Below are 25316 nucleotides of genomic sequence, written 5' to 3'. Positions count from 1 at the left end.
ATAAAATAAAAATAAATTAAAAAAAAAAAAAAAAAAAATCACTGATTCTGTTTCCTCTAACAACACTGAAATATTTTGTAGAGGATTCTAAAACTAAAAAGAATAGCAACTGGTCCTTTTTGTGTCCAACTTTTTTCAAGCAATCTACTTAAAATGCTATCAACAACTCTGTGAACCAAACCCCTTTGTTTTACAGATAACTTTAAATTAGCATGTTCAGTTAATTGTCCAGAAAGCTTCTTAAATGCTCAAGCATTGATTAAACAATACCACTCCATGTGGAAAGTTCGCATTCATTAACACATTGCCATGCTTTAAATCTAGACCTGAGTTAATACTGTTTACCACAGGTTCATTCCTAGAAGGCAAAGTATACATTTAGGAAATAAGGACTAAGCAAAGACTAAGGGGTTTACTGAGCAAGCGCCACAAATTTTTCAAAATTAGTTTGTAAGTACTGTGGACGTACCATAGAACTATTTCTGATAATCCAGTTATTCAGGTTTCAATGCCCATGGCAACATTGTCATTATACAGTCAAAATTCATTTGAAAATTAGAAATGGCCTGGTCAAGTCTGGGACAGACATTACTGAATTCTCATCTTAGCTGAAAAGGGTAAAATCTCTGTTATTACCCTAAACATTTGGATCCACTTTTTTCCAATTTGCCACTTATCAACTCTACGTATTTGTGCATTTCATGTCAAAGTTTAGAAGTGACCTTACATAACACAGTGCTATGCAGCTAAATTTAAATGCAAATGTCTGAAGGGAATGGTAAGTGGATCATTTGCTCTACCTCAGGAGGGTGAAGACACTAGAAATGTTCTATGGTTGCCCATATAGTAACCTAAACATATAAAGATAATTCTGCACCACTTCATTAAAATGACTTGAACATTATTCTTCATCTCTCAACCTCAAGTGGATGCACACTGTATTGAAAAACAATGCTGTTGGCAATCACACCTTGTTAAAGTACTTTTCTTAAGTGCATTAAAAACAAAAGCCACACACTAACAAAAAGGATCTTCTGGGGACTTCAGGTATGGAAACCACATTACCACAGTCTGAAGGAGATGGCGGCTCTCTTTCATCAAGATCATCTGCAGATGACATAGTCCCAGTGGAAGGTGTTCGGGGAAGTCGTCTTTTAAAATCCCCTAGCAGATGAGAAAAATTTTCAGGAAGCTGTAAATATCAGTTCCACCCAACTGTTCATTTTTCATTACATGCTCTGCTCAGTACTTGCTTATTTGACAACGATGTCCTCCCTAATGTAAAACACTGCAGGGAAAAGACTTCAGAGTAGTCAAGCAGTGAGGGTAGGTGTACCTGGGCTTGCAGATGGAGAATCCATGGATCGTGACTCACTGCTTCCCCCTGCACTTTCAGAATCACTGCACATTCCTCCACTCTGGTTTCCAACTGACCACGATCTGAATGGTGGTGGCCCTCGCACTGCTTTTGAAAAGAAAGTCCACTAATTCCAAACATCAAAGACAAAATTTACTTTTTTTTTACTGAAGACTATGATTATATTCAAAATAGGAAAATACTGCAAAAGTTACATGAACATGCAATATAGTGAAAAAAACCCCAGGCATATATACCTGTAAAAGCTTCAGGAGCTAGGAAAATTATTTTCAGAAACTCAACAATTGTGCTTTTGCAGAAGACCTGCAATCAACACGGAATTTACAAACCAATGGATTTTCAATTGCTAAAGCTAATTGAAATAGTTTAGTCCACTGAGCTTGACAGTACTTGCTGTTTGAATTGTATCTCACATTTCTTATCAAAGTATCTAGGTACGCATACAGGCAGTTTTCCATTTCTCCTTATTATGCTCAAGTACATAATGTTTTATAGGCTTTGAACTTGATAATAGATTTTTAACCCTTCAGTGTTACATTTCTGACTGAGACACCAAGCATTTTTTTTTAATTTTCATTTTTTAAAATTTATTTATTTAGAGACTGAGCTCCAAAAGAACTACAGAGGAACTACCTTGAATATCTGTGTTGCTGGAAGATCTCTTCTCTCTAACCTTTTGTGAACGATGATAAACTGGGCTTCCCACATCATCTAACGTCTGAGCAGGAAAATCTCCTGAACACTGAGATAAGTTACCATGGGATGTATGGATGCTGTTTGTTGATTGCTTATTAAAAACCCTTCAGAAAGAAGAAAGTAATTTGAAGAATGAATAAGACAAAATTTAATGAAAAGTAATGAATTTTTTTAATCCCTGGGCACTAAAAATGCTACATTTAGTTACCATTAATGAACATACATTTTTGACATGTCGTTCTCAAAATTAAATTCCAAAATTATAAAATAAAAGTATAAAAAGAAGGGTGGCCCATTTATTTTCAATTAAATATGTGAGATTTCCCAGTGTTTTCTCTCCACCCAGGGAGAATCAGCTTTTCCACATCTCTTCATGGTATTATGAACATTATCTAGCAGACTTTGAAAAAACAGCCTATCTGCTCATCTGAAGATAAGATTAATTCAGAAGCCATTGCATTCTATGATGGTGCTTTCCCCCTCCAAAAGATTCTCTGACCAGCCATCAGGACCATCCACCTATAGGCATTAAGGTGTTCACATGCTGTGCTTTTTAAACGTGTTGAAGCTGCCAGAGTGTCAGCCCATTTTGAAAATCTGCTCTCATTATAAGGACAGAATACTGTTAACAGCAATTAATGTAAAATGCTGAAGCACCCTGGGGACAAAATGGCCTGCTGTCCAAGTTTAGCAGTCAGGAAGCTGTTCCTTAATCAGTTCTACCCTATCAATCTTAAGGGAAACAGAGACTGAAAAACATTAAAATTTGCATTAGTTCAAGGAACTGTCCCTTAAATTAATGCAGATTCAAACAATAAAAATGATCAAGTACATGAAGAATCACAAGGCTGAGACAAAGAAAACAAAAGGTGGGGAGAGAGGAGGAGAAAAAAGCCACTCCTATAAATGTCAAGCAGTAAATAGCTGGGAGAGCACACAAAGTGTTGGAAATTTCATGCTCATCAGTTTCTCAGGGAGCTACATAGTTAAATCCCCCTAAGTCAAAATTTATGAGTATAGCCTAAATCAGTCTTAAAAGGCAGGAAATTTACAGACAAGAATTAAGAATATCAGCTTTAACGTTGAATTTCCTGCCTTTTGTTGGTAGAAGTCTGACTCAAGCATTCGGTTTTTTGTATTTAGTTTCCTTTTGAAAAACAATGACGATGCTTTCCTGTAGAACTGTGAAACACACAGATTGAAATGGATATTTTGGTGCTTTAGTGCCAAGATGACTATTTTACAACAAATTAAAGGTGGAAAAGCATTTGGCATGCTGACACAAGGAGCTGTCTTTGTCTTGAAGTCTTTACTTCCACATTAGCTGGATCTTTCATAGTTTAACAGTAAAAACTTCCATTTCATACAGGTTGGAAAAAAATAATTAAGTTATAACATCTCCCCACAAATGGACTCTGAGCTTTTTTTAGGCACATAGCATGAGATAAAAATCGAGGAACACTTCCTGCCAAAAGGTTGCCAAATGTAAACAGTATGAAAGAAGCTACTATATGTAGCAGCAAGGCCTGTAGAAGAGGAAAACTACCTCTTCAGACTTTCTAACCTGATTATCAAGTACGACTGCCACACAACACTACCAAGTCCAAAATTTACATTTTTAGTATTAACCAGTACATACATTAAAATAGTAACAAGTCAAGTCTTGCACAACAACTGTCAATGTTTTAGCAAGCCTTACTGCATAAAATGACATTCTGCTTTGATGTCAACATTGTATATAATCTACAATCTAAAAGGTGAGACAAAGACAATAGTAAAGCATGGTAAAACACCAGGATTACTTTAGTTCCTCCAAAAACATTGTTTTATTGTTAAACACATTAACATTCTAAGTTATTCTAAGTTGTTCCATTCTAAGCCAAGCAGTTGCCACCTGTACTTTGGCACTTACCCATCAACCTGGGAACTCTGGGTTTCAAAACAACCTGATTCAACAGGAACACCATCCTTTGGCAAACTTTTCACAAACTCTGAATACTGCTGACCAGGGTCATAGAGTTTGGCACTCTCACAGAGGGACTGGCAGTTAACTGGAAGAGACACAACCTGAGCATGCTGCAGCTGGAACAGGTTAACTGTTGCCTGTTGGGAGAGAAAGATTTTCATTATTTGTAGATCATTTACTAAATATTTCACTTATGCTTTGCTCAATCCAAATTAATGCTGTAGCAGGAGATTATTTGAACAATAAGACTAGAAACAGTAATGTGTTAGTTCGTGCAAGTCTGAAAAAATTGACTGTAAAAACTTCATCTGTAATAGGGATACGAGTATTTCTCTCCTCTCTGGGTTATTGAATCCTCCCAGAGGCAAAGGCAATTCCAATTGCTTCTCACTTTGCGTTGATCAAGATAAACAGCAAGGGCTTTTGCTATCAAAAAGGCTTTTTTCATGTTCTGGAGGGAATATTAGTCATCACTACAACAATGAAGTAGTTGGAATTCCAAACACAGGTGAGCTCCGTATTGTCTTAAGGCATGAAATGGACAAAACTCTGTCCCAACAGACAGATTAACTGAACACTTTCTTCATTAAATTACATAACATTTCTAAATGATTTTATCACATGCCAGAAACCAGAAAAAGGGGACACTGCATAACAGCTTCATCAGCTTTCAGACTGCAAAGCAGTTTGCAATTTAAATATACTTGAACTGACAAGTCTGTCTATGCTTTCTTCTCTTCTTATGGGTTGGTTTTGGGGTTGCTTGTGGAGCAGGGTTAAGTTTGATGTTTTATATTCCTTCCCTGGCCCAGCATTAAATTGTCATTGTCTCATCTAAATAAACCAAAAAACCCAAACAAAAATCCCCGAACATCTCATGGCATAATGCGTTCTTATATTCTTCAAATTTTTTTTTTAAATTGTGCATGTAATATGCAGTTTTGACCATCACTTCCCTATTACACACAATAAATTAGTATATTCAACTAGTCATAATGGATCCTGCAGTAACTGAGACTGCCATCAAGGCTGAAGTGTGTTAATGTCTGTTCTGGGCTTGATCTTTGCTAATGCACTAATTAAAGCAAAGAAAGCTGTACTCTTAAGCAACAGAGGAACACTACTGCCATCAAAATTTTGAGAAGATATTTTATTTTATATCATTTTATATAATTTTATAATTTTTTATTGTGTAGTCAGGGTGCTTGCAAGGCAACAGCTCATGAAACACCCGAAAATGTTCAAGACCCGCCTTCCCATATATTTTTTTTTAACTCCTACCAGAAAGAGAACACAAATAGATTAAAAGTATTCCTTCTTCTGTTGGCTTGACATCTGTCCTTTGAAAGATTTCTATTTAAAATAGGGCTTATGGGGCTCTTAGTTTTAACAATATATAAATATCTGTGCAAAATGTATTTTAAAAACCATGCTTACAGCTTTAAGAGTAAGATCACACTGGTAAATAAGCTCCCGAAGCTGTGTTAAAACATCACTTTTAAAGCTTTCCAAATCATTTCTTTTTTCTTCAACCTCTGCCATGCTTGCTTTATAGTGTTCATTGGCTTCTTCAGCCTAAAGAAAAAACACAAGTATAAAGAGTTGATGGACTGCAGGCCTTGATACTAGAAGCAAGAAAAACCACCACTCAATATGTTTGTAGTTGAGATTCCCTTTTACGATTAAAAAACAAAAGAGCACAGAATGATTAAAATTAAAAATGTGAACTGAACTTACTTGAATACCCTCATTGGGAATGCGTGAATAAAACCAGTATAGGCTTAACTTTAAAAGCAAGGAACAAAACCTCTCTACCTTTTGCAGAGCTTCCTCTTCCAGCCTTCGCTTTTTTTCCAGTTGCTTGCTGAAATCTTTCACAAAGCTTCCACTTGAGCCAAGATGTTCTTCCTCAGCACGAGCAGTACAGGATTTTGCCTTTTCATACTCATCTTGACGCTGTGTATACAGCAACTTGGCTTTTCTTAGAGCAGCTTCCAGCTCTTGCTGCAGAAAGCAGCAAAAGAAAAAGCAGAAGAATCAACAGGATTAATTTTTCAGTTATTTAATGTAATGTTTAAAGAGACTTATGCACAGGTCAGTATGCTGCAGAACAAAGTATACAGTCATTGAAAGATAGTATCTTACAAATACCAGATTACCATGAAATGGACAGTTACATCTACTTTCAATAAGCCCCAGAGACAATGTGTCAATATAAGTGTGTAACAGCTTAGTTTGAAAGTTTCACCCTTTTGCAGAATTCTAGACTGAACCATTAGATATGAAAGAATTACCATTTTTTTCTGTTCTCGCTGCCAAAGGTCCTTGATCTCTTTCCTTTGTCTATCCAGCTCATTTTTCCTTCCAAGAAGGGGCTAGATAGGAAATATTAATGGAGTACATTAAAGGCATATAGGCTGGAATTTTGTTCTTTTAAATATTCTATAAAATGATATATACTTATGTCTTTTTTTTTAAGCATACCTGCACAAATTTGTTAGACTGGAGAGCAGCAGCTGTTTGTTGCCAAAGTTGACTGTTCTCAATATCATTTTGAAAAGCATTAATGAATATTGACTGGAATGGCATATAATCCTAAAATTACACAAAACATATTAATGTTCCAGGTAAGACAGAGGGATAATGACATTCTAAATGTCTGTATAACTGAACTATATTTTCAATTAAATTTAGTAAGGTATTTACTAAAATAGGTATGAATGTCAGTTATGAATGTAGAAAATTACTAATTTCTCATCTGCGATTCATTTTACTAGGAAAAAAGTCCGCAAGTCCAAATCACAAAGCATACAAGACATTAGGCAGAAAAAAGAATATTGTGAAAACTGACCTGCATATTCAACAAAAATAGTATTACATATCCAAATTTCCCTAACAAATGGAAAGATGCAAAATGCAGATCTTTTAGTATAGTATAAATCAATTCTGTATCAGCTTAAAAATCCATTCCTCAACATCAGAGTTTTACTCCTGGGCAAGCCATCCAATAAAGACTCAAGACTAAGACATAGCCCCTAAGGTCTACTCACCTGGTGTCCAACAACAGCTTTAGCAGTTTCAGCCATTTTTGCTAAGTTTTTAGCACACTCCACTTCTGTTGAGAAAATTTCACAGTTACTGTTTACATTATAACAACAACAGTTATAACACATGCTAAATGCTTTTTACAGTCTTCCTTTAACAAACAGACTACAGAGGGGACCACCTTCACTTTGTTACAGGCCTTTAATTATAGGAAATGCATGATAGCTCTATCCACTTCAGCGGAACAGCTACTAATTTAGAAATCACATTATTGACAGTCTGCAGCACAGAGGCCTGACAACAGATTTAATTTCATCATGACAAAGCTGATTAAATGCCAGAAACAGCCACTCACCCAAGCTAAGCTTTTTTTCTACCCATGAGACTACATCCTTGGTATATTTTGACCATGCTTTAGCATAGGACAGAGCCGACTCAATTCCGCTGTCATTTCTTAGGAGCATGCTATCAACCTCCTCTGCTCGAAGATGTCCTGCAAATAAAGCATCCAACACAAAGAAGTGATTTTGAGACATGACCACACACTGAGAGCAAAGCCAGTATTAGCCAACTGTGAGTGCTTAAGCAGCTCTGATCTTGAGTTGGTCTTTAATGCTAGTTGACTCTAAACAGGACTGACAGAGGTTTTAGAACAAATTAAAGGGTCATAGTATTTTATCTGGAGTAGTCATATGGTCAGCATAACTTTCTTCAAGAAAGTGACCCAACAAAACACCAACCGTATGACAACACACAGAAGGTGCTTCAGGCCTTAGTTCTTCCCCCCGCCCCGCCCCCAAAGCAACCTGGGCTGATTATTTACAAAAGAATGAAGCCTTCAGAATAGCTTTTTTTTTTTTTTTTTTTTTTTTACAGTGAAGTTGTAATGGCAGCACAGGTGTAAAAAAGTGACCAAGCAACTTACTTAGAACATTTTTAGAAGAAAACCCACACAATACAAAATGGTGTTTATCAATGTTAAATGAATGACCTACCTTGAATATCATCCCTTTCATGCAGTGAACCCCCAGACGCCACAGAAAGATTCTCAAAAGACTGTTGTACAGGAAAAAAAACATTAAGTTCGCAAAGAAAATCTCTCGCTGGAACTGAAAGCTAACAACATAAACAGCATTATCTGCCTCCTTTTTATTTGCAGATAGAGGAGAAAAAGCAAACTGCACCATAACTCCCTCTCATGTAAAGTACAATAGCTTTTAAACTCCCATTGCTGTCAAATGAGACATGATAAATAGCAAGGAATCATACACCTTTACATCAACAAGTTTGGAAGTCTGTGATGAAAGAGTTAAATATCAACCAGAATTGTTAAACAATTAAGTGAGCGCCAGCTTTTCTAAAATCCCTCCCTATCTTTTAGAAACCATTTCACACAGACCTAATGCCAGATACATATAACAGACATCTTTCTACATGCCATTATGAGCCTGTACTTCTTCCTCAAGGGAATAAAGTTAGGATTTTTCATAAATTACTTGCAGGTGGTGCACTGTAGGCACAACAGCTGACTAGTAACACTTGCTAATGAGGCCCTGACAATCAGTACAACCTGACAGAATGTAATCCAATAATAAAAGGAATTTAGCACATCATGTCATCCCTACCTTTGTCCTCACACTGCATTTTGCTAGCCCTTTAATTGTGCAAGTTGAATTATTTGTAGGACTGTGCTGTAGACCTGACTGCTCAACAAATTTAAATGAACAAAAAGTTTACTTTGTAACCACTACCCCCTTAAAAGCCAAACCAAAACAGACATCAAACTCTACACAATTTTAAATGGATAAACTACTTCTGAAAACTTTGAAGCACAAAACAGACAGAAAACAAAGCTAAGAAATAGCTGCAAAGTGCCCTTAAGCTTTGCAAGAACAGCTTGTTTCCATTTAGACTCTGGCACTGGTTTATTTTCAGACATTTGCTAAAATGAAGCACAGTTATCAATGATAAAAGTAGTTTTGGTTTGTCGGGGTTTTTTAATGTAAATGAAAACTGATCATAAATCACACAAAAATCCCTCAACAATCATTGTTTACTTCTCAGCAAAAGCAGCTTTTCCATAGACCAAAACATGCACGGTATTAATCATCAATGACATCAAACAGAATCTAACTACAGTCTAAAGACCTGCTTCGTTCCTAAGAAAGTGGAATACTATTACAGTGGCTGTCTAATACAGGAAAGTTTCAACAAAATGGAAGGGCTTCTCCAGAACAGGTGGGAAATCTATCCGAAGCTGTCCCCAACTAAACTGTTAAAAAACCTCTAAAATCTTCATTTAGCAATGGATCAATATTCGGTTGCAGAGAAAGCCTGAACATTCCTAGATTTAGTTCAGATTTTACATAAAATATTACTGCCTTCAAGTAGATTTTAAAGTTGTTAGGGAAGAAAAAATAATAAGAAGAAAACCACCATACTTTATATTAACTTGATGCACTTTTAGGTTCTGGTCCTAAAAATTATTTCCCATTCTATAAGATCTAAATCACTGCAGTCCTGAAAACTGCTCACTCCTTTCCAGTAAATCAGGCACACTAGTTAAGGCAGCTAATCAAAGGTCACTCATTCACATTCACTCATTGCAAATATGTTATACCACATTTTAGAAGGAAACATAAATAAATACTTTTATCTATGTCCTAGAACTTATTATCAGAACTTGATCCATACAGCTTGCCCCCTCAAGCAACCAGTGACTCATCCCAGTAGTTCTAGCAAAAATTAAAAGCCTGACTTCTAGGTAGATTTCACTTCCAACTTCGACCAGTCTCCTGTGTCTTTTTTGCCCTCATTACCCAAGACTCACCCTGACACAGGCAAATCTCTTCACACACTTTGAAAATTTTATCCTTCTTTATTATGCTCTCAGATCTGCACAGCATCAAATAGCATTCAAATAGCTTGTTGAGTAATGAAAGGTCAGACATGTCTGTCTGGTCTCTTCCAGTATATTTTACAGCTCTTTTGTTTTTAATTTAAAAACATCTTTGCTTCCACCTTGTACGTCTGGTTGAACTACAAAAGCTAAAACGAGAACAATTACATTTGCTAAGAGGGGGTATACATATTTAACTTAAGCTTCTAAGTGGAATGCCTGCAGTCAAGAGAAGCAAGATCAGCACTGCCCACCCCCCACCTTGGAGCCATCCTCATCGGCTTAATTAGGGAGGTCCCTAACTAAAGAGACAATTAAAATATTTCTCCTTAATCAACCCTCAAAGTATTTACATGTTAAATTCTACCAAAATGTTACGCTCTGTTTAAAATACAGCTAGCTGCTATGATCAACCACTGAACACACAACTACAGAAAAAGTTAATATAGCTATTAAATATTTTGCATTTAATGCCTCTTAACACTCATCTTCTAGTTGGCCTCCAAATGGCACTCTGAATTGTAAATCCAAGTGAAATGATTCACCTGTTAAATGTATATTTATTTGCCTAAGTGAAAATGTACTTAAGACAGATTTCTAAGAAACTGAACTATGTTATCCTACCTGCTCTAGAATTTATAATTGTTCATCTTCACATTAGGAAAAACAGGAGACACTACAAAAGCGAGCTTTTAAATATAAGCTGGTGATCTCTGAAGCATCAAGAATGGAATTCCTTCTTCATTTCGCTATATTCAAATTTGCCCTTGGCCTTCCCCCCACCCCCATGTTCAGAAGAGTGATCTTTTAGACAATCAATCATTCATGTCACAATACAATATATAAGACCATCTCATTCCACAAGCATGTATTTTTACAATGCAAAACCATTTCAGGATTAAAATGTTGGCAAATTCAGCACCTTCCTTCTGTTGGTGAACCAATTTGATGAACCTGTACTTCTTCAAATAATCTCATTTAATTTACATGAGATGCTGGGTTCTATGCTATTTTATTTTATACTTTTTATCAGCAACCTAATTCTAAGTTTGCCAGAACCAGTTTTCTGGGCAGCCTACTTTTCCTCCATATTGTTTATGAAGGTAAGTTTTGTAACAGCTACAGAAGCAGAATTTGTGTGATAACACACATGGGAGAAAGATGAGTTACCAAACATAGTGAAAATTTGAAAAGACTACTCAGCTGTAGCTGCATGGCTTGCTGCACACAAGCCTGTGTGAAGAAATACTAAGTCTTAAATATGTTTCAACAAAGCCTTAAAAAAATTTTAAAAATTCGCGATCTAACATTTTTAACCTTGCTACAACTTAGCTTGTAATACACACTAATTATCAATTGTATCTTCCTTGCATGTTACTCTTAATTTTATTTGATTTACCTGAAAGTCTGTTGCTAGATACACAAAAATTCAAAACAGAATTTGGTTCTGAGCATCTTTCAATCATACCTTCAGAGTGTTTAAAGGGAAGTTTAAAACATAAGTGTTTTTTCTTTGACTACCTATAAGTTGACAGTTCTTTTAGTGAATTGTTGCTGAAACAGTTACAGCACAAAGTGGGCTCTGAAAGAAGGAAAGATCATTTTGTCATGAACACTAGTCTCTAAAAGCCAAAATGAGAACACTAAACCTTTGGTTTCCAGGTTTAACAGGTAATAGTCTAACTACTTCAGTGAGCAGTCATTCAAGTATCTTACTTTTCAGTATTTATTTTCACTTAACAAACTAAAAAAATCTTAAAAACAATGACAGCAGGCAGTCCTGTCAAGTCATTGCTATCATTTAGAATTGGGAATACATTCAAGTATTTGAAACCTTGAATACACATTTTTCCTGGGTTGAATCTTCTTTTTAATTCAGACGACTCCAAGTGTCCCAGCCCCATGATACAGAGAGTTTCAGTGGAACTGAAGTCTCCTTTAACAGATATCATTTTACACTCCAAGAGAACGTGCTTAGCCTACCCTACTTCTCCGAGATACAGGAAGTCCCAATGACGAGCCATTGTCTACATCTCCCATAAGGAAGTCTGAAACACTGCCAGAAAAACAAAGAATTGTGTTACTTCATCACTTTACCTCACCAAGCAATTTTGTGTCACTGAATTCAAAAATTCAGATAGTGTTACACTAAGTCCTGTAAAAGTTCTGCAAACCATTTTTAGTAATGGTCTTATATTCCCTGCAATTTCTATACCATCCTAGATTTCCTTATTAAGAAAGAAACCCCAAACTGATAAAACCACAAAGCAGTAAAATTGTTCTAGATGTAGTTAATTTAAATTACTTTATCAGAAAATAGTTGTCCAAAAGAAAACTAAAGCTTTTGTTATTGTTGAGCCTTAATTTGATTCAGCTCCATTGAGTTCTTTTAAAAACTCTTTCTGGATTCCAACTTACACGTTTCCAAAGGTGAATGCCAATGTTTCAATGGAGGAAAATATTTCACTGAAGAGTTCTCTCTTGTTTTCCTCATTAACTTCTTTGAAGTTCACCGCTTACCAAAAAAAAAAAAGAAAAAAAGGCTGAGAGGTGGATCAATCAAGCAAGTTTACTAGGCCTAGAGACAAATTTTACACACAAAGTCTCCTACAGAATATGCAACATTATGCTTTTCTGAATAATTGAAAAAACACACTTTTAAAGAAGATTAGTGAGAAAGTAAACACTAAAGGAAAAAATTTAACACAATCCAGATGCTTCCCACAATGAAGTCAGATTACTCTTTCACTTCCTGTATCTTCCCACTTAAGGAACAGCTTTGTGTGGAAACGTTGGTAATGCATGGAAGACAAAAACAGTCATTTACCAACTAGAGTTAAATCACACAGCAGCAGCAGCACCACAAAGGAGCTCACAAATACAGTCATATTTGAAAAGCTGTTTCTTTTCTGAGTAGAAATTTCAGAGTTCCAAACAGGAGCAGTAGCTTGTGGGGATGCCCCCCCAACCATATGCAATCCAGAACACAGCATTTCTGGCTTGAGAACAGGCAAGCAGAAAGCTATCAAAAGGTGGAGTCCCCTGAAAAACCCTTCAATTACTAGCTCCATATTCCGGGAAAAGCCCCTCGGCTTTCCCTGTTAAAAGTGGGGAAGAAACTCAGCATAACTATTGGTGGTCCAAACTAGGAAGAAGAGTGTTACTGGACAAACTAGATAGTTTAAAGTGGTGATCAAGTACTCAGCCACTTAACACAGCCTTCAGCATGCTTCCATGACAAGCTGGAATAATGAGACAAGAAGAATGATTCATCCAGAGCTTCTATTAACAGCTACTAAACGAGAAGAGGGAGAGGGAAAGGAGACGACAAAAAGCACAACCATTTTTGTCTGTTTCCAACTTAACTCCTTAATCAATGGAGACTGGGAGATTTTTTTGTAGAAAAGCTGCAATACACTCCTTTGAGCTGAAGCTGTACCCTCTGGATGGAAGTTTCTCCCAGTGTTACATTGTGAGAAATGACCATTTCACATTAGTATTTTTTTTCCAATTTACTTTTTTTAAGTTTATTTTTTTTAAGCAATGCAATACTCTTAATTCTCTAGATGTCTGAGTCACACATGCTCACACCTATTTCAGAGATACTGCAATGACATGCATACAGGTATTCACCCCACATCACTTTTTGCAAAATCTAACAAGGTTAATTTGTCTTCCTTACATTTCAAGTCCAAATAGAACACAATGACTTGTAGAAGTAGCAAAAATAAAATAATGTTATAATGTTGCCCACTCTATACAAATTTTCTCAGCAAATTAACAGGCTTTAATCTTAAAAAGTATTTAGCTTCCTGCCAGATGCCTAAATACTAATGGGTAACAAACAAAGAAAGTACAGTAATCTGCTCCCCCATTAGACTTCCTTTGTGAAAGGAAAAGTTTTTAACCAGTAAAGTAACACAGTTAAATCAATTCCTTTTTACACAGTGTGTCAACAGACTTGATCAACATTTTTATAACAACTATTTCTATACAAAGCCATTACAGAAAACACATATTCCTCTCAGGGGCAATTTTTACAATTACTTGCAGATACGAAATAATGTTGTTGTAAGCCTACAGCAGAAAACAATTCCTGCATATTACAAAAACACTACCAGTCTCTGCTGACACAGTTCACGGCTAAATTACAGCTTCTCCTACCTCTTCGTTCTGCTACACTTTGTAATTACACAAAAAAATGCCTCTGGCACCTTTGTTTGAAAAGAGACTCAGTAAAGCTTCCCAGATGATTTTTCTTTTAATAACTTTGTAAATTGCAGTGGATTTCTTTTTTTTAAATTCAGGTTAGTTGAAAACCTCAACTTTCCAGAAATAATGCTGCATATAAGTCTAAACTTTGCGTTCCAAATCATTAAGCACAACAGTCACAATGAGACCTACTGATTATTAGCCACTAACGACTGGAAAAATCATTTAAGAGCCTGCATGAAATGCGAATTGCTTCAAAATTAGAAGGAATTAGCAAAAACTGTGCATTCAAAGCACTTACCACTGAAACATTCATATATCCATTAGCCGCAGTGTCTTTGGAGAGAGAGCACCTCTTTCACTTAGTCAACAAGACATTAATACAGAGAGCCTTTCCCTAAAGAAACGCCGTCTGTTTCACTCTGTCTTCCTGTTCCAGGAAGAGTTTTGTTAAGCTTTACACTTCATATGCCAGAGAAATCCTTTCTCTTCAGGATCCATCACAAAAGGAGTAACAAATCTCAACGTTTTTCAGATTTACTTCTTTTCACTTTTCCCAAAACAGGTTAGTCTAATCTCCTAGTAATTCAGTAGAATACCACCAGCTTTTTTCTAGCTTACCACTGGAATGCTGATGTACTTAACGTCAACTTTAAACCACGCACTCTCTTTCCCCAGGACATCCTGACTGCACACAATAGCTACTGACAACAATGAACTATAGTAATCTTTCCATGTCTGGAAATGACAGCTATCTATCTACAGTTCTACAGATTTCAAAGCAAGTATACAACTAGACAACTCTTTTAAGCAAGATTTCAGGTGACATATAATGAACCTCAATCATATGACAGTGATACATTAAAATCCAGCACCAGAAACGCAAGCCTAGCTTACACTGGATCTCTATTTCCAAAGCTGTCTTCAAGCTGAGGTGGGTTTGGCAATCTCATCAAAATGCTGCAGTATGATGCAGTTTCAACTCTTGGGTCATGCCATCAAAACTTTTTTGAATCAAGCACAGACTAGGCTGGGGAACCCAAAACAGCCATGGAAGTTTTGGAAGTGAGAATCCCAGAAGCTAAAACAGTGACTGAGGACATTTGAGCAATGCTTCTAAAACTATGAAGGAAAGGCTGACAGCTGTCAAGACTGAAGGGCAACCAGTGCCTTTAAAAGGTGATGCTTGGATAGTTCCCAGTGAACTCACAAGCACATAGCCCACGGGACACAGCCATGCTAGAGTCTGCACAAGTTCACTTGCTGCCTCAACCCTGCTGCCCATACACACATGCAGGACTGACAACATCAAAGCTGCCTTGCCAGCTGTCTGCAGAGCCTGGACAAGTCAAAACTAAACCAAGCTCACAGAATTTGCTCTTTGCAGATCAATTTTCTCATACCTGATAGATACATATGGTGACATCACAATTTTTTTAGACAGGAATACATCTTCAATCCATACTTTACTAGCTGACTTACTAGAAGTAAGCAACTGGCTGACTTCTTGGAACTGAGTATCTTTGCAACCAATTTTATCTTTAACATCACAACAGAGCTTTCAAAAACATTTCAGAACTATTTCAAAAACAAAACCACCACCCGAGCAAACAAAAAACCCAACAAAGACAAAAGGACCACTCCCTCTCCCAAAACAAAGACTTATAATACTTCTTGTTATTACCTCTCTTCTTCAATAATATGTAAAGTAAGTGGGGAGAGGAACATCAGCAAAGAGCAATAGTATGGAGATTGGAAAGAGGCAGAAGAATATTCTTGTATCCTAGAGAGGATCAACAAGCTGTCCAGGCCCCACTGTTCTACTTTTAGTTCTTAGTGCCATATAATTTCACCAGCCTGTACTTACTACCAGGTCTGGCAGCCTCCTCAACTTGAGCTGGATGCCAACAAGACAATTTCAAGGAACTGTTTCCTACTCCTTCCATAATAAGTTTTGCCCTGAATGTACACCATATATACACCAACAAAACTCAAATAACTTCATCTTGCTTGAGGTATTTCTTTTTGATGCAGAACTACTACGAAAAAAACTATGCCTAAATAGGAAATTTCTGAAAACAAAGGTAACTTTCAGCTTTACCAGGAATCAGTGTTCATTCTAATGATTAAGTCAAAGGGTGTAATTAAGAGCAGAAGAAGAGTAGAAACTTGAATTCAGCATGGATGGGATCAGGAGAATCATGTACTCAGGAGCCATCAACTATTTAAAGGCACTGAGTGGAAAAATAACTATGAATATGATACCGTGCCAGAATGGGAAGTGACTTACAGAAACAGGAATCTGAACAGGTTCCAAGCAAGATGTTCCAAGTAAGTCTCAATTCTTCTAGGTCAAGTGAGGTATCATTTAAAAGACATTCTTCATTAAGCACTCAAGTAGGCATGTATAAGTAGTAGAGTCCAAAGAGGCCCAGTGAACCATGTCATGTTCATGATATAACCAGAGAAATCCAATGTGTCATGTCCCACTCTTCTCACTGCCATTCTCCTTCAACCTCAGTCCAAAATAGGGCAAGTCTAACAAGTCTGTACTGCCAAGCATGATTCTCTGTAGCAAGATTCAGATAACATGTTACAGCTAGTTTTTCCTTCAATCTATCTAAAAGGAAAAGCATTGGACATCCAAAGCAGAACCACAAGCACATTTGTATCATGCGCATTGAAGGTCCTGAGAAATGGCTGAGAGGCTTGAAAGAGGATCAGAAGTACTCTAATATTTTGTTAAATATTCACACTTGCAGTATCTAAAGGGAGGCAGTCTATCTGCACTGGACATGTTTAAAGCCCGGTGCAACTTCTCATAGTTATGAGAACACTTCACAAGACAGAGGTCACTAAGGCTTCAAAGTTATTGTAACTGATTTAATGAAGAGCAAAAGGCATTTTTTTTGTTATAGTAGCAACTTGTTCCTGTATGAAGTTCCAAAGACAAAGTAGATTTGAAACCCTGACATTATGCAAAGACTCAAAAACCAGGAGGTGGAATCGTGTAAATCCCAGCTTGTTTCTATTTCATCCTCTCCTAAATAAGCATCAGAATTTTTCTATTTCAGGTTAATTTTCTTCCTAGTCATAAATCCAACTACAGAGTGCTTCCATATCTTTTTATAGTTCTGTCCTCCAATGACAAGAAACAGATGAGTCACATGAACTGTTCATAATGTCACATTAACAAAGACAGGGAAGACAGAGGAAAAAGGATACTGGATATATTCTACCAGCTCCTCACATTCTTGTAGCTTCCTGTTTATTCAAAAGTTGCATTACCTCTAGTGAAATAACCACAGCTGAAAACCTGTGAATGCATGTGTTACAGAGAGGTCACTGTAAGCAAACCTGAGGTCTGATATACTTACGACCATCACAACATGCTGTATTTTTATTTCCGCTTTCTCAGTACCAGCAGTCATACACTTCAGTTTGAATATAAACTTGGAGCAGTATGATCCTCAGAAAAAAAACAGCTGTAAAAACCAAACAGGTGCTAAAGGCAAACCGCCTTCACATTTACCACAGATTACCTTGGGGGAGGTAGTCTGTTTTCATACAGCAAAGGCTTTACTGTTCCCAGAGAAGTAGGACTGAAGCACCAGTCAGAAAGAGTCTTGAAGTCTTAAATCTCCCCATTTCCATCTCCAGAGGTGTGACAAATACAGTATGTGTCTGAGCAAGCACTGACAGGCATTACAAAAATCTTCATATTAAAGTACTTGTTTGTATCAATGGCTACAAACATTGAGGCAGTACTGACTGAGACCATCTTTAATGTGATCTGGAGTTCACCTTCCTTGCAATTGTGTGGCCAGGTCACACAGCCTGGATCACAGGAAAGACTGTTTGACACAGAGCGAGTTTGTATTTACTTCAGCCAAAGGATCACAGAATGGTTTGGGTTGGAAGGGATCTTAAAGCTCTTCCAATTCCAGCCCCCCTGCAAAATAATGCAATCCCTCCACGACTGTAGCTCCTCTTAAACACAATATATTAACGGAGAGTGAAGTCTACCATACAAGTCTTACTAGTATATTTCAAGTGCAAACAACTAGACCTGTTCAGAGGAGAAAAGGTAAAAAGTATTTGTGAATATCTGCATTGCCAAAAAAAAAAAAAACCTTAGTACTAAAACTATTTCTTCTGCTCACTATCAAGGTAAAGGAATGAATCCTAAAAAAAAAAAATTCAAATAACAGCTACTCGTAAAAACAGGTAGAAACAGAAGCATATAAGGAAACGTACAAAACGCAAATGCATCTGCCCAGGGTTCAGTGCTGTTGAAACTGTATGGTAGAACACTACACACCAAGAAGAGAAAAAAAGTATGGCATCAAATTCAGAAAGCTGCAAGTACTCTGGAGGAATGGATTATGTAATTTAGCAAAGTGCTTAATTCTCCACTTCTGAAGTAAAAGGGTAGGAGAGAGAATAGATAAATCTAGATCTGGAAAACTGGCTCAGCACTAGAACTATAGAAAGTGGCCTTGGACTTCCATGGACTTTTAAAGTATACACAAAAAATTCACAAAAAGCCAACATAATTATGGACTCAATCAACAGCCTTACACCCAAGACAAGGAAAATTATTCTACTAGTTTACCTTGTGAACTTGGACAGTACAGACTGTGATTAGTATGGGGCATTGCACATCAAGAATATTAATAAACTATGTAGTCCAGGAAGGATAGATGATATTGCAGTGGTTTTTGAAAACGTGATTTAGCAAAGGCTGATGTGGTATGATTTACTTGCATACCTTAGGTCACTTTTCCTCAACATTTCTTGAATTAAAGAACAGCTGAACGTTGTCCTGTGTCCACTGAAATTACGGCAAAATAGAGGACACAGTCATCTCACCACAGCACTTAAGCATGGAAACAGCTTGTCTAAGGTGGAAGTAGAATTACATTCACCAAACAATTAACATGTTCCCTAAGCATTGACTACCACTGTATGTGTGTACTTAACTCTCCCCACAATCAATCAACAAGCAAACAGCACCACGAGGTGATGCCTTGGAGCGGCTACCTGAAAACAGAGGCTAGACAAGATTAAGAGAATAAAAGTGGGTATTTATTGAAGGGCCTTCAATAAGGTACACTTATGGGCAGAGCCCTAGGGCTACACCCAAAATGGATGTCGGGTCACAGGTTTTTCACACTTTTATGAGTTTGGTCCATTTGCATATCGGGGTTAATTCTCCAATTACAATTTCAGGTAATGATGTCATTACCCCAAGTTTGTTCCCCCTTTCTAGAAGTTTAATTTACATATTTTGGGGCCTGGGGCAACAAGGTGTCCTTGAGTCCAGGCCTAGAGAGGATTTGTTACGTCTAACCAGAATGGGAGAACAGCAGCTAACAGGCTATATGGAGTTTCAGAGTTACACACAAAAGCAGTACAGGATCTGAAAAATATAAAAGCTAAATCCTAAGGCATCAGAGGGATACTCTCTGCGTTTCTGCTGTTATGTACAAACCTCTAAAGCAAGTTCAGAAGTTATAGTCCTGTCCCACGAGCATGTGAAATACCAGGTACAGAGCTATAGGAAACACCACGTGTAACACAAAGTAAATGCAAAGTAGTCTGCTAGTACCTGCCAAGATCAAACAAACTGGCAAAACTATGTATCAACAGGAAGAATCCATAAGAAGCTTGTAAGAATCCAATATATAGGAATCCAGAAGCTAAACACACTAGCATTTTAACTGATATTCCCACTTTACTGAATCAACAATATATTTCAGACATACTAAGATAAATAGGAAACAAGAAGGAAAGCCTAGAAGAGGAAGAAAAACTAAGCTATATGTCTCTGAAGGAAGATATCCTACATGATTTAACACAGGCAAGAGGTAGAGATTTAACCCTACTCAAAGCTGGTTCCACAGTAATATACCAGAGTAGGAAGAGCTGCAGTCAAAGGTTACACAGAGAAGGAACAGGTTTAAGAGGCTGGAGCAATTGACTGCTTCACTATTTGCATTTTTCTGACATGCCGAAAACTGCAGTAGCAAAGATCAACAGTAGAAAGTATTAACATATGTCTGCAACACCACTTCTTGTTGCTATTAACACCTTTACTGACAAATGGCTATGATCCACTTGTGGAATTTATAACTGTTTGACCATTCAGATTTGGATTGCTCAGAGATTTCTTCACCTGATACAATACCATTCCTACAGATTCACAGAATTAGGCAAAGATTCTTGGCAAATCCCAAAGTGGATAAATGCCAGATTTATTACTCTGTGATATTATTCTGTGATACTCAGGTAAAGAAAAGCTTAAAATCAAAGGCTTGCACTTTTAGAATTCAATGTGGGTTTGCACTTAACTTCCTATAAGTAGAATTTTATCACATCAATGAGAGAACAAGCTGCTTAATATTACTCTTCACTTTGGGAAGTGTTTTTTTAAACAACTATTAAAGTATTAATCTTAAAAAAACCCCCCAGTTTCTTCTGTATATGTAAAATTCTATCCATAACTCCAAGCCAGAGTCAATCAAGTCTAATTACAATTACTAATTACAATTTTCCATTAATATGGAAAGGTAGTTATTCCTTACCTTTTACTTTTGCAATAACTGTTCCTGCAGCACTAAGAATATCAACTGAATTTAGAGTCTGATGTTTATTTATCACTGCTTTTAAAACACGTAGCAACTCCCCCAGACGTTCATGTACTACTTGATGCAGGCCATCATGATTTTCTGAAAAAAGTAAAGGAGAAACTACATTAAAACAGTGAAATAACACCCAATCACATTACAAACCACTGTGATGGTATTCAGCTGCATGGAATTCTAGCCCATATTGAAGCAGAGCCTACTTAGAATAAAGAAATTGTTACAAGATAGAGTGATACTAGCAGTTGCCAATAGTAAACTTGCAATATTGTACATCATTTACACAAACTTACCTCTCACAAAAAGTCAAGCAAGTAAACTCTAAAAAAAAAGGGGGGAGGGGGGGGTGGGAATTCTATACCAATACCCTAAGGTTTCTGAATTAAACCATCATCATCTACTCATGTCATTTCATCAACCACCATTTTGATAATTACATATATGAAAAAAGGTATCAACAAAAACAGATTTTGATTGTTCATTAAGTATTTCTTCACCTGATACAAATTCAACACCATTTCTGTATATTTGTAAATTAAAATTTCTGGCAAATGTTGGCTCATTTTTAATTACAGTATTAGCAAAATCTAAAGTATCTTTCCTATATAAGCCTAGATCTATCTACAAAGATCTGTCTTTAGGCACATCAGTCCTGGTAAGTAACTTGAACACCTAAATTAGGCCTAATCAGAAAAATTCTCAAACACACACTCCAAGATAGAGATGCTTTTTACAGCATATGCCTCTTACTATGCGTGTCTAAATCCCAACCCCATCTTAGTTTTTTAAAAAAATACTTCTTGTTGCATCCATAGCACAGGTTAAACCACAAGCTCTTCTGTTCTGTTACAGAAGAGGTGCTGGTGCATGGAATTAAAGTTTCTCATGTGCTAGAGTGCTGCGTTGCAAGTTGTGGTAAAAAGCTTTCAAAATCAGGAAAGTCTAGCTTATGAAAAAGAAAAAGAGGATCTAATACAAGCTGACTCACTTCCCCACTGAGCAGAGGCAATTCTGTGTTGCCTGTGGCCATGATAACAAACAGGTCAATACGGACAATTACAGTACAGTGCAAATTGATCCAGTGTTGCTCAGAGAATAGTTTCAACTCGGAGCCATTTTTTCTGGTGACAAGACACTAAATTTAGGCTAGAGGCACCTAAATTTTTCTGAGGAATCCACATACTACAATATGACACATCAGTACAGTAGATCACTGCTGCCAAGTGTGCAGGTGGGGGGGGCTACACACAAATTATATATGTTTGTATCAGGTACAATAGCAAGTCTCCTAAGGACCTCTGTGCTTCAGGCTTTATTTCCCTACATGCCATCTATCAGGAGATTTTTTTTTTCCAACTCAGACAGGCTTATACATTGTAGAAGGAAAAAACCTTCACTCAGGACGTACACTAAGGTAAAAACCATCTACCATTCATGGGCACATTTCCTGCTGGAAGGGACAAGGAAGCTCTATCTGTAACATGACACACAAAAGTCTAGGAAAACCCATTTTACACAGCAGTAAATTAGGGAAGTTCTATGTAACTTGTTAAAAAAAAACCCCCAAACCAGTTGTGGCTTTTTCTTCATTTACACCTACATATAATGATTTTTAAAACTGACTCAAACACAGCTAAGGCAAAAAACTTTCAAAAGCCTGGTATGCAACATGGCCATGATTCAGTGCATCCACATTAGCAGCAGAGGTTGTTTATGACAAACACACATCGATCTAAAGGCATACTATAGCTGAGAGTTCGCAACTTAATGGGGAAAACAATCCAGGCTTGAAGCAGTTTCCATGAAAGCAACAATAGTAGAAGCTGCAACCTCGGGTAAGAATTTTTTTATTGGGGATATGAAAGAAGATTAGAAAATTTTAAAAGGCATGAAAATACCAGGTAAAATCAATTGCTTATCCACATCTTTCAATTCTATGTAACACACCTCAGATGATTAAAGTGAGCAAGCAGGAGCTTCAAAACAGAAAAGGGTGATTCTTCATGTAAGCGACCTGTGGTATTTCTTGCCAAAATACAGCATTGACACAAGAAGTTTACATGGAAACAAGGAGAGACTGGACAAGTTAAGTTTTCCTGTGGGTTACTAATGAGTCAGTAAATGCCTTGGTGGGTCTGGCCATGAGTTCTGGCCTGTGCCTTGCACAGCCTGTGGGTGCTGCTGCTTAGGAGCCTAGACCAGACTGGCCGCAGTTCAGTTCCTCAGCATCCATGACTGCTGCACCACAGCTGTTCCTACACACAAAACAGAACTGCTGCCTCTGAATTAACTTAATTCCTTTTGAACCTGCCTTCACAACTTTTCATTCAACTACTCCACACTGTTCTACTGAACTACCAAGCATTGTACTAAACCAACGTAACTTGCAACAGCTCAAGAATTCTACTAAGCAAAAACAGTTCAGAACATATGTCCAACCTCTTTTTACTTTTCTCTAACTATTCAATTTTGGCAATCAACACAGCTCAGACAGTGGGTTAGACACAGCTTTAGCCTAAGCCAGTATGGCCACTGCCACCTTTTAAAACTCAGAAAAATTTTATAGCTGCCAAAAGGATAACAAGTAATTTTAATGGTCCCTTCAGGCTTTAATCCATCATTTGTACTCCATCAATGCAACAATAAATGCTGTTGGGAGTACCAGGCAGCTCCAGGCAAAGGCAGTGATGAAAATGAAAAACAGCAAAGCTGTACTGATGTCCACATACTCAAAGCGTATCAGACAACATAGAAAATAGATCTTAAAATTACAGTAACATTATCTTCAGCAATTAGGTTATTAATAGTTAGAGGTAATTCAAATTAGTTCATTCAGAAATATGTCTAGTGTGTAGACTTAAGTTTTGAAATTCTTAAGGAGGTAGTCCTTGGAGCTTGTATCTTATCTCTTCCTACAGACCTCCAGAGGTAGACAACTATTCCACAGTCTTTCATCAGAACTAATTATTTTTATTGGCAGGGTTGGAATGGATGGGCTTTTATGAAGGTATTTGAAGACTATATGCCACAAACCATCCCTATCACCTGTCTCTGTCTAAGCAGGACATATGCAGTCCTCACATGAAGAGCATGAATATTGTGGTCAGTGGACTAGAGATGGTTTGCACAAGTGCACCATTTGACCAGAACTGCACCTCTTACCTCACCAAGATGATGATGGTGTCCCCGCCTTCTGACACACAGATGCTCACTTGTGTCTGGAGAGAAGAGCTCCTAATCATGGGATCAGAACACCCATACCCCAGGATCCTTTTGGCAACATGCTAGGTAGACTTTTGGACCCATAGCAAATAGGGGAGGGGAAACAAGGCCATAAAGCAGCCCAACCAATGTACAGATTACTGTCAGTTTGAGAGTGCTCAGGAAGGAGCGTATCACAGACGTACATCAAACAGCATGAATTATTCTTCGAGTTCAATGTGACTCACAACTACAGACTTGTCATAAGTCACATAGGTCAAAAAAGTCTCTTAAGGTTCCTTATGTGTTTGGTAAAGACAGAAAACCACCCCACCCCCCCCTCAAGACTAATTAAAGCAAAATTGATCCCAAAATGCAGTTTCTTACTATTAAAATTTGATAACATATCTTGCCAGAACACTAGAGCTGGGGGAAAAGGCAAAATAAGTGAGAAGGGGAAAAAGAAAGAAAATCTTGAAATAGACACAAGCCTCTTCAAGTCTGAAACAGAAGTAACAAGCTTCAAAGGGAAATGCTAGTTGAAAACAACCACTGAGTTGAATCAAATGTTTATCATACCATCTAGGAGAACACTATCACTAAAATAATGCATTCAAGCAGGAGATTACTTATTTGTACTCTCAAAAGCAAAGGTCTGGCTACACCCAACTTCGATTTCTTTGTATTCCATCACTGTATCATTTGTTTACAAAATATCTGAAACATTGTTTCTGTGCTTCCAGAAGACAAAAGGTCTGTGACAAGTGGTGCTTGGGGAGAGGTGGGGGCAGAAGTCATCAGGAACCACAACTACACTGCATTCACAATGACTGAGACCAAACAGACACTAAACCAGAGATTTCCTGTTCAGGACAGATTTAGAAACCTCAGGCAGCAAAACAGTCTAAATATGCCAGATCAACAGAAACACAGTTTTGATTCTAAGAAGTCTGAAAATGGTTGAGATCAAACAATGGTAGAGCAAATACTGCTTACAGTGAAAGGAATGCACAAGGAAATGTGTCTCCAATGAGTACCTGCAGCAATTCAATCTAACTGAAGTAGTCATAAAATAGATTTACTTTCAGTTTTCTTTCTGTGCCTTGTATCACTGTACACATTCACTGATGCGCATGAAGTCCTGCACCAGTGGATGCCATCTCTCAAGCTTAATAGCATGAAACGAAAAATCCACAGAATTCTAAAGCCATGACTGCCAGTGATCCTGCAACACAGAGGCCATCTCGGAGCACTTGAGTTCAGCTGTTCACT

The 25316-nt window shown here is 37.3% G+C and overlaps 1 protein-coding gene across 6 annotated transcripts in view; it reads right to left on the bottom strand.

Annotated features, from left to right (window-relative positions):
* The window catches only part of ARHGAP29 (Rho GTPase activating protein 29), a 51565-nt gene that overhangs the window by 6721 nt on the left and 19528 nt on the right, over nt 1–25316 (bottom strand). For 3 of the 6 annotated variants that reach the window (XM_042030152.1, XM_042030154.1, XM_042030153.1), the window contains exons 3-16: nt 20784–20927; nt 12403–12499; nt 11968–12040; nt 8081–8141; nt 7441–7578; nt 7091–7155; nt 6525–6635; nt 6335–6415; nt 5856–6044; nt 5478–5615; nt 3987–4177; nt 2012–2178; nt 1337–1465; nt 1066–1164 (exon numbers count right to left, since the gene is read on the bottom strand). In XM_042030152.1, coding sequence (XP_041886086.1) covers nt 1066–1164; nt 1337–1465; nt 2012–2178; nt 3987–4177; nt 5478–5615; nt 5856–6044; nt 6335–6415; nt 6525–6635; nt 7091–7155; nt 7441–7578; nt 8081–8141; nt 11968–12040; nt 12403–12499; nt 20784–20927 — 1683 coding nt within the window. Of the gene's footprint in view, nt 1–1065; nt 1165–1336; nt 1466–2011; nt 2179–3986; nt 4178–5477; nt 5616–5855; nt 6045–6334; nt 6416–6524; nt 6636–7090; nt 7156–7440; nt 7579–8080; nt 8142–11967; nt 12041–12402; nt 12500–14497; nt 14910–20783; nt 20928–25316 lie in introns of those variants that run through there. The other 3 variants (XM_042030155.1, XM_042030156.1, XM_042030157.1) reach the window with 2 other exon arrangements.

This window comes from Corvus kubaryi, unplaced genomic scaffold (assembly GCF_017639235.1).
Source record: "Corvus kubaryi isolate FWS band 111438036 unplaced genomic scaffold, C.kubaryi_AGA036_p1.0 37334, whole genome shotgun sequence".
Classification (NCBI taxonomy): Eukaryota; Metazoa; Chordata; class Aves; order Passeriformes; family Corvidae; genus Corvus; species Corvus kubaryi.
This window is presented reverse-complemented; position numbering and strand designations above follow the sequence as displayed.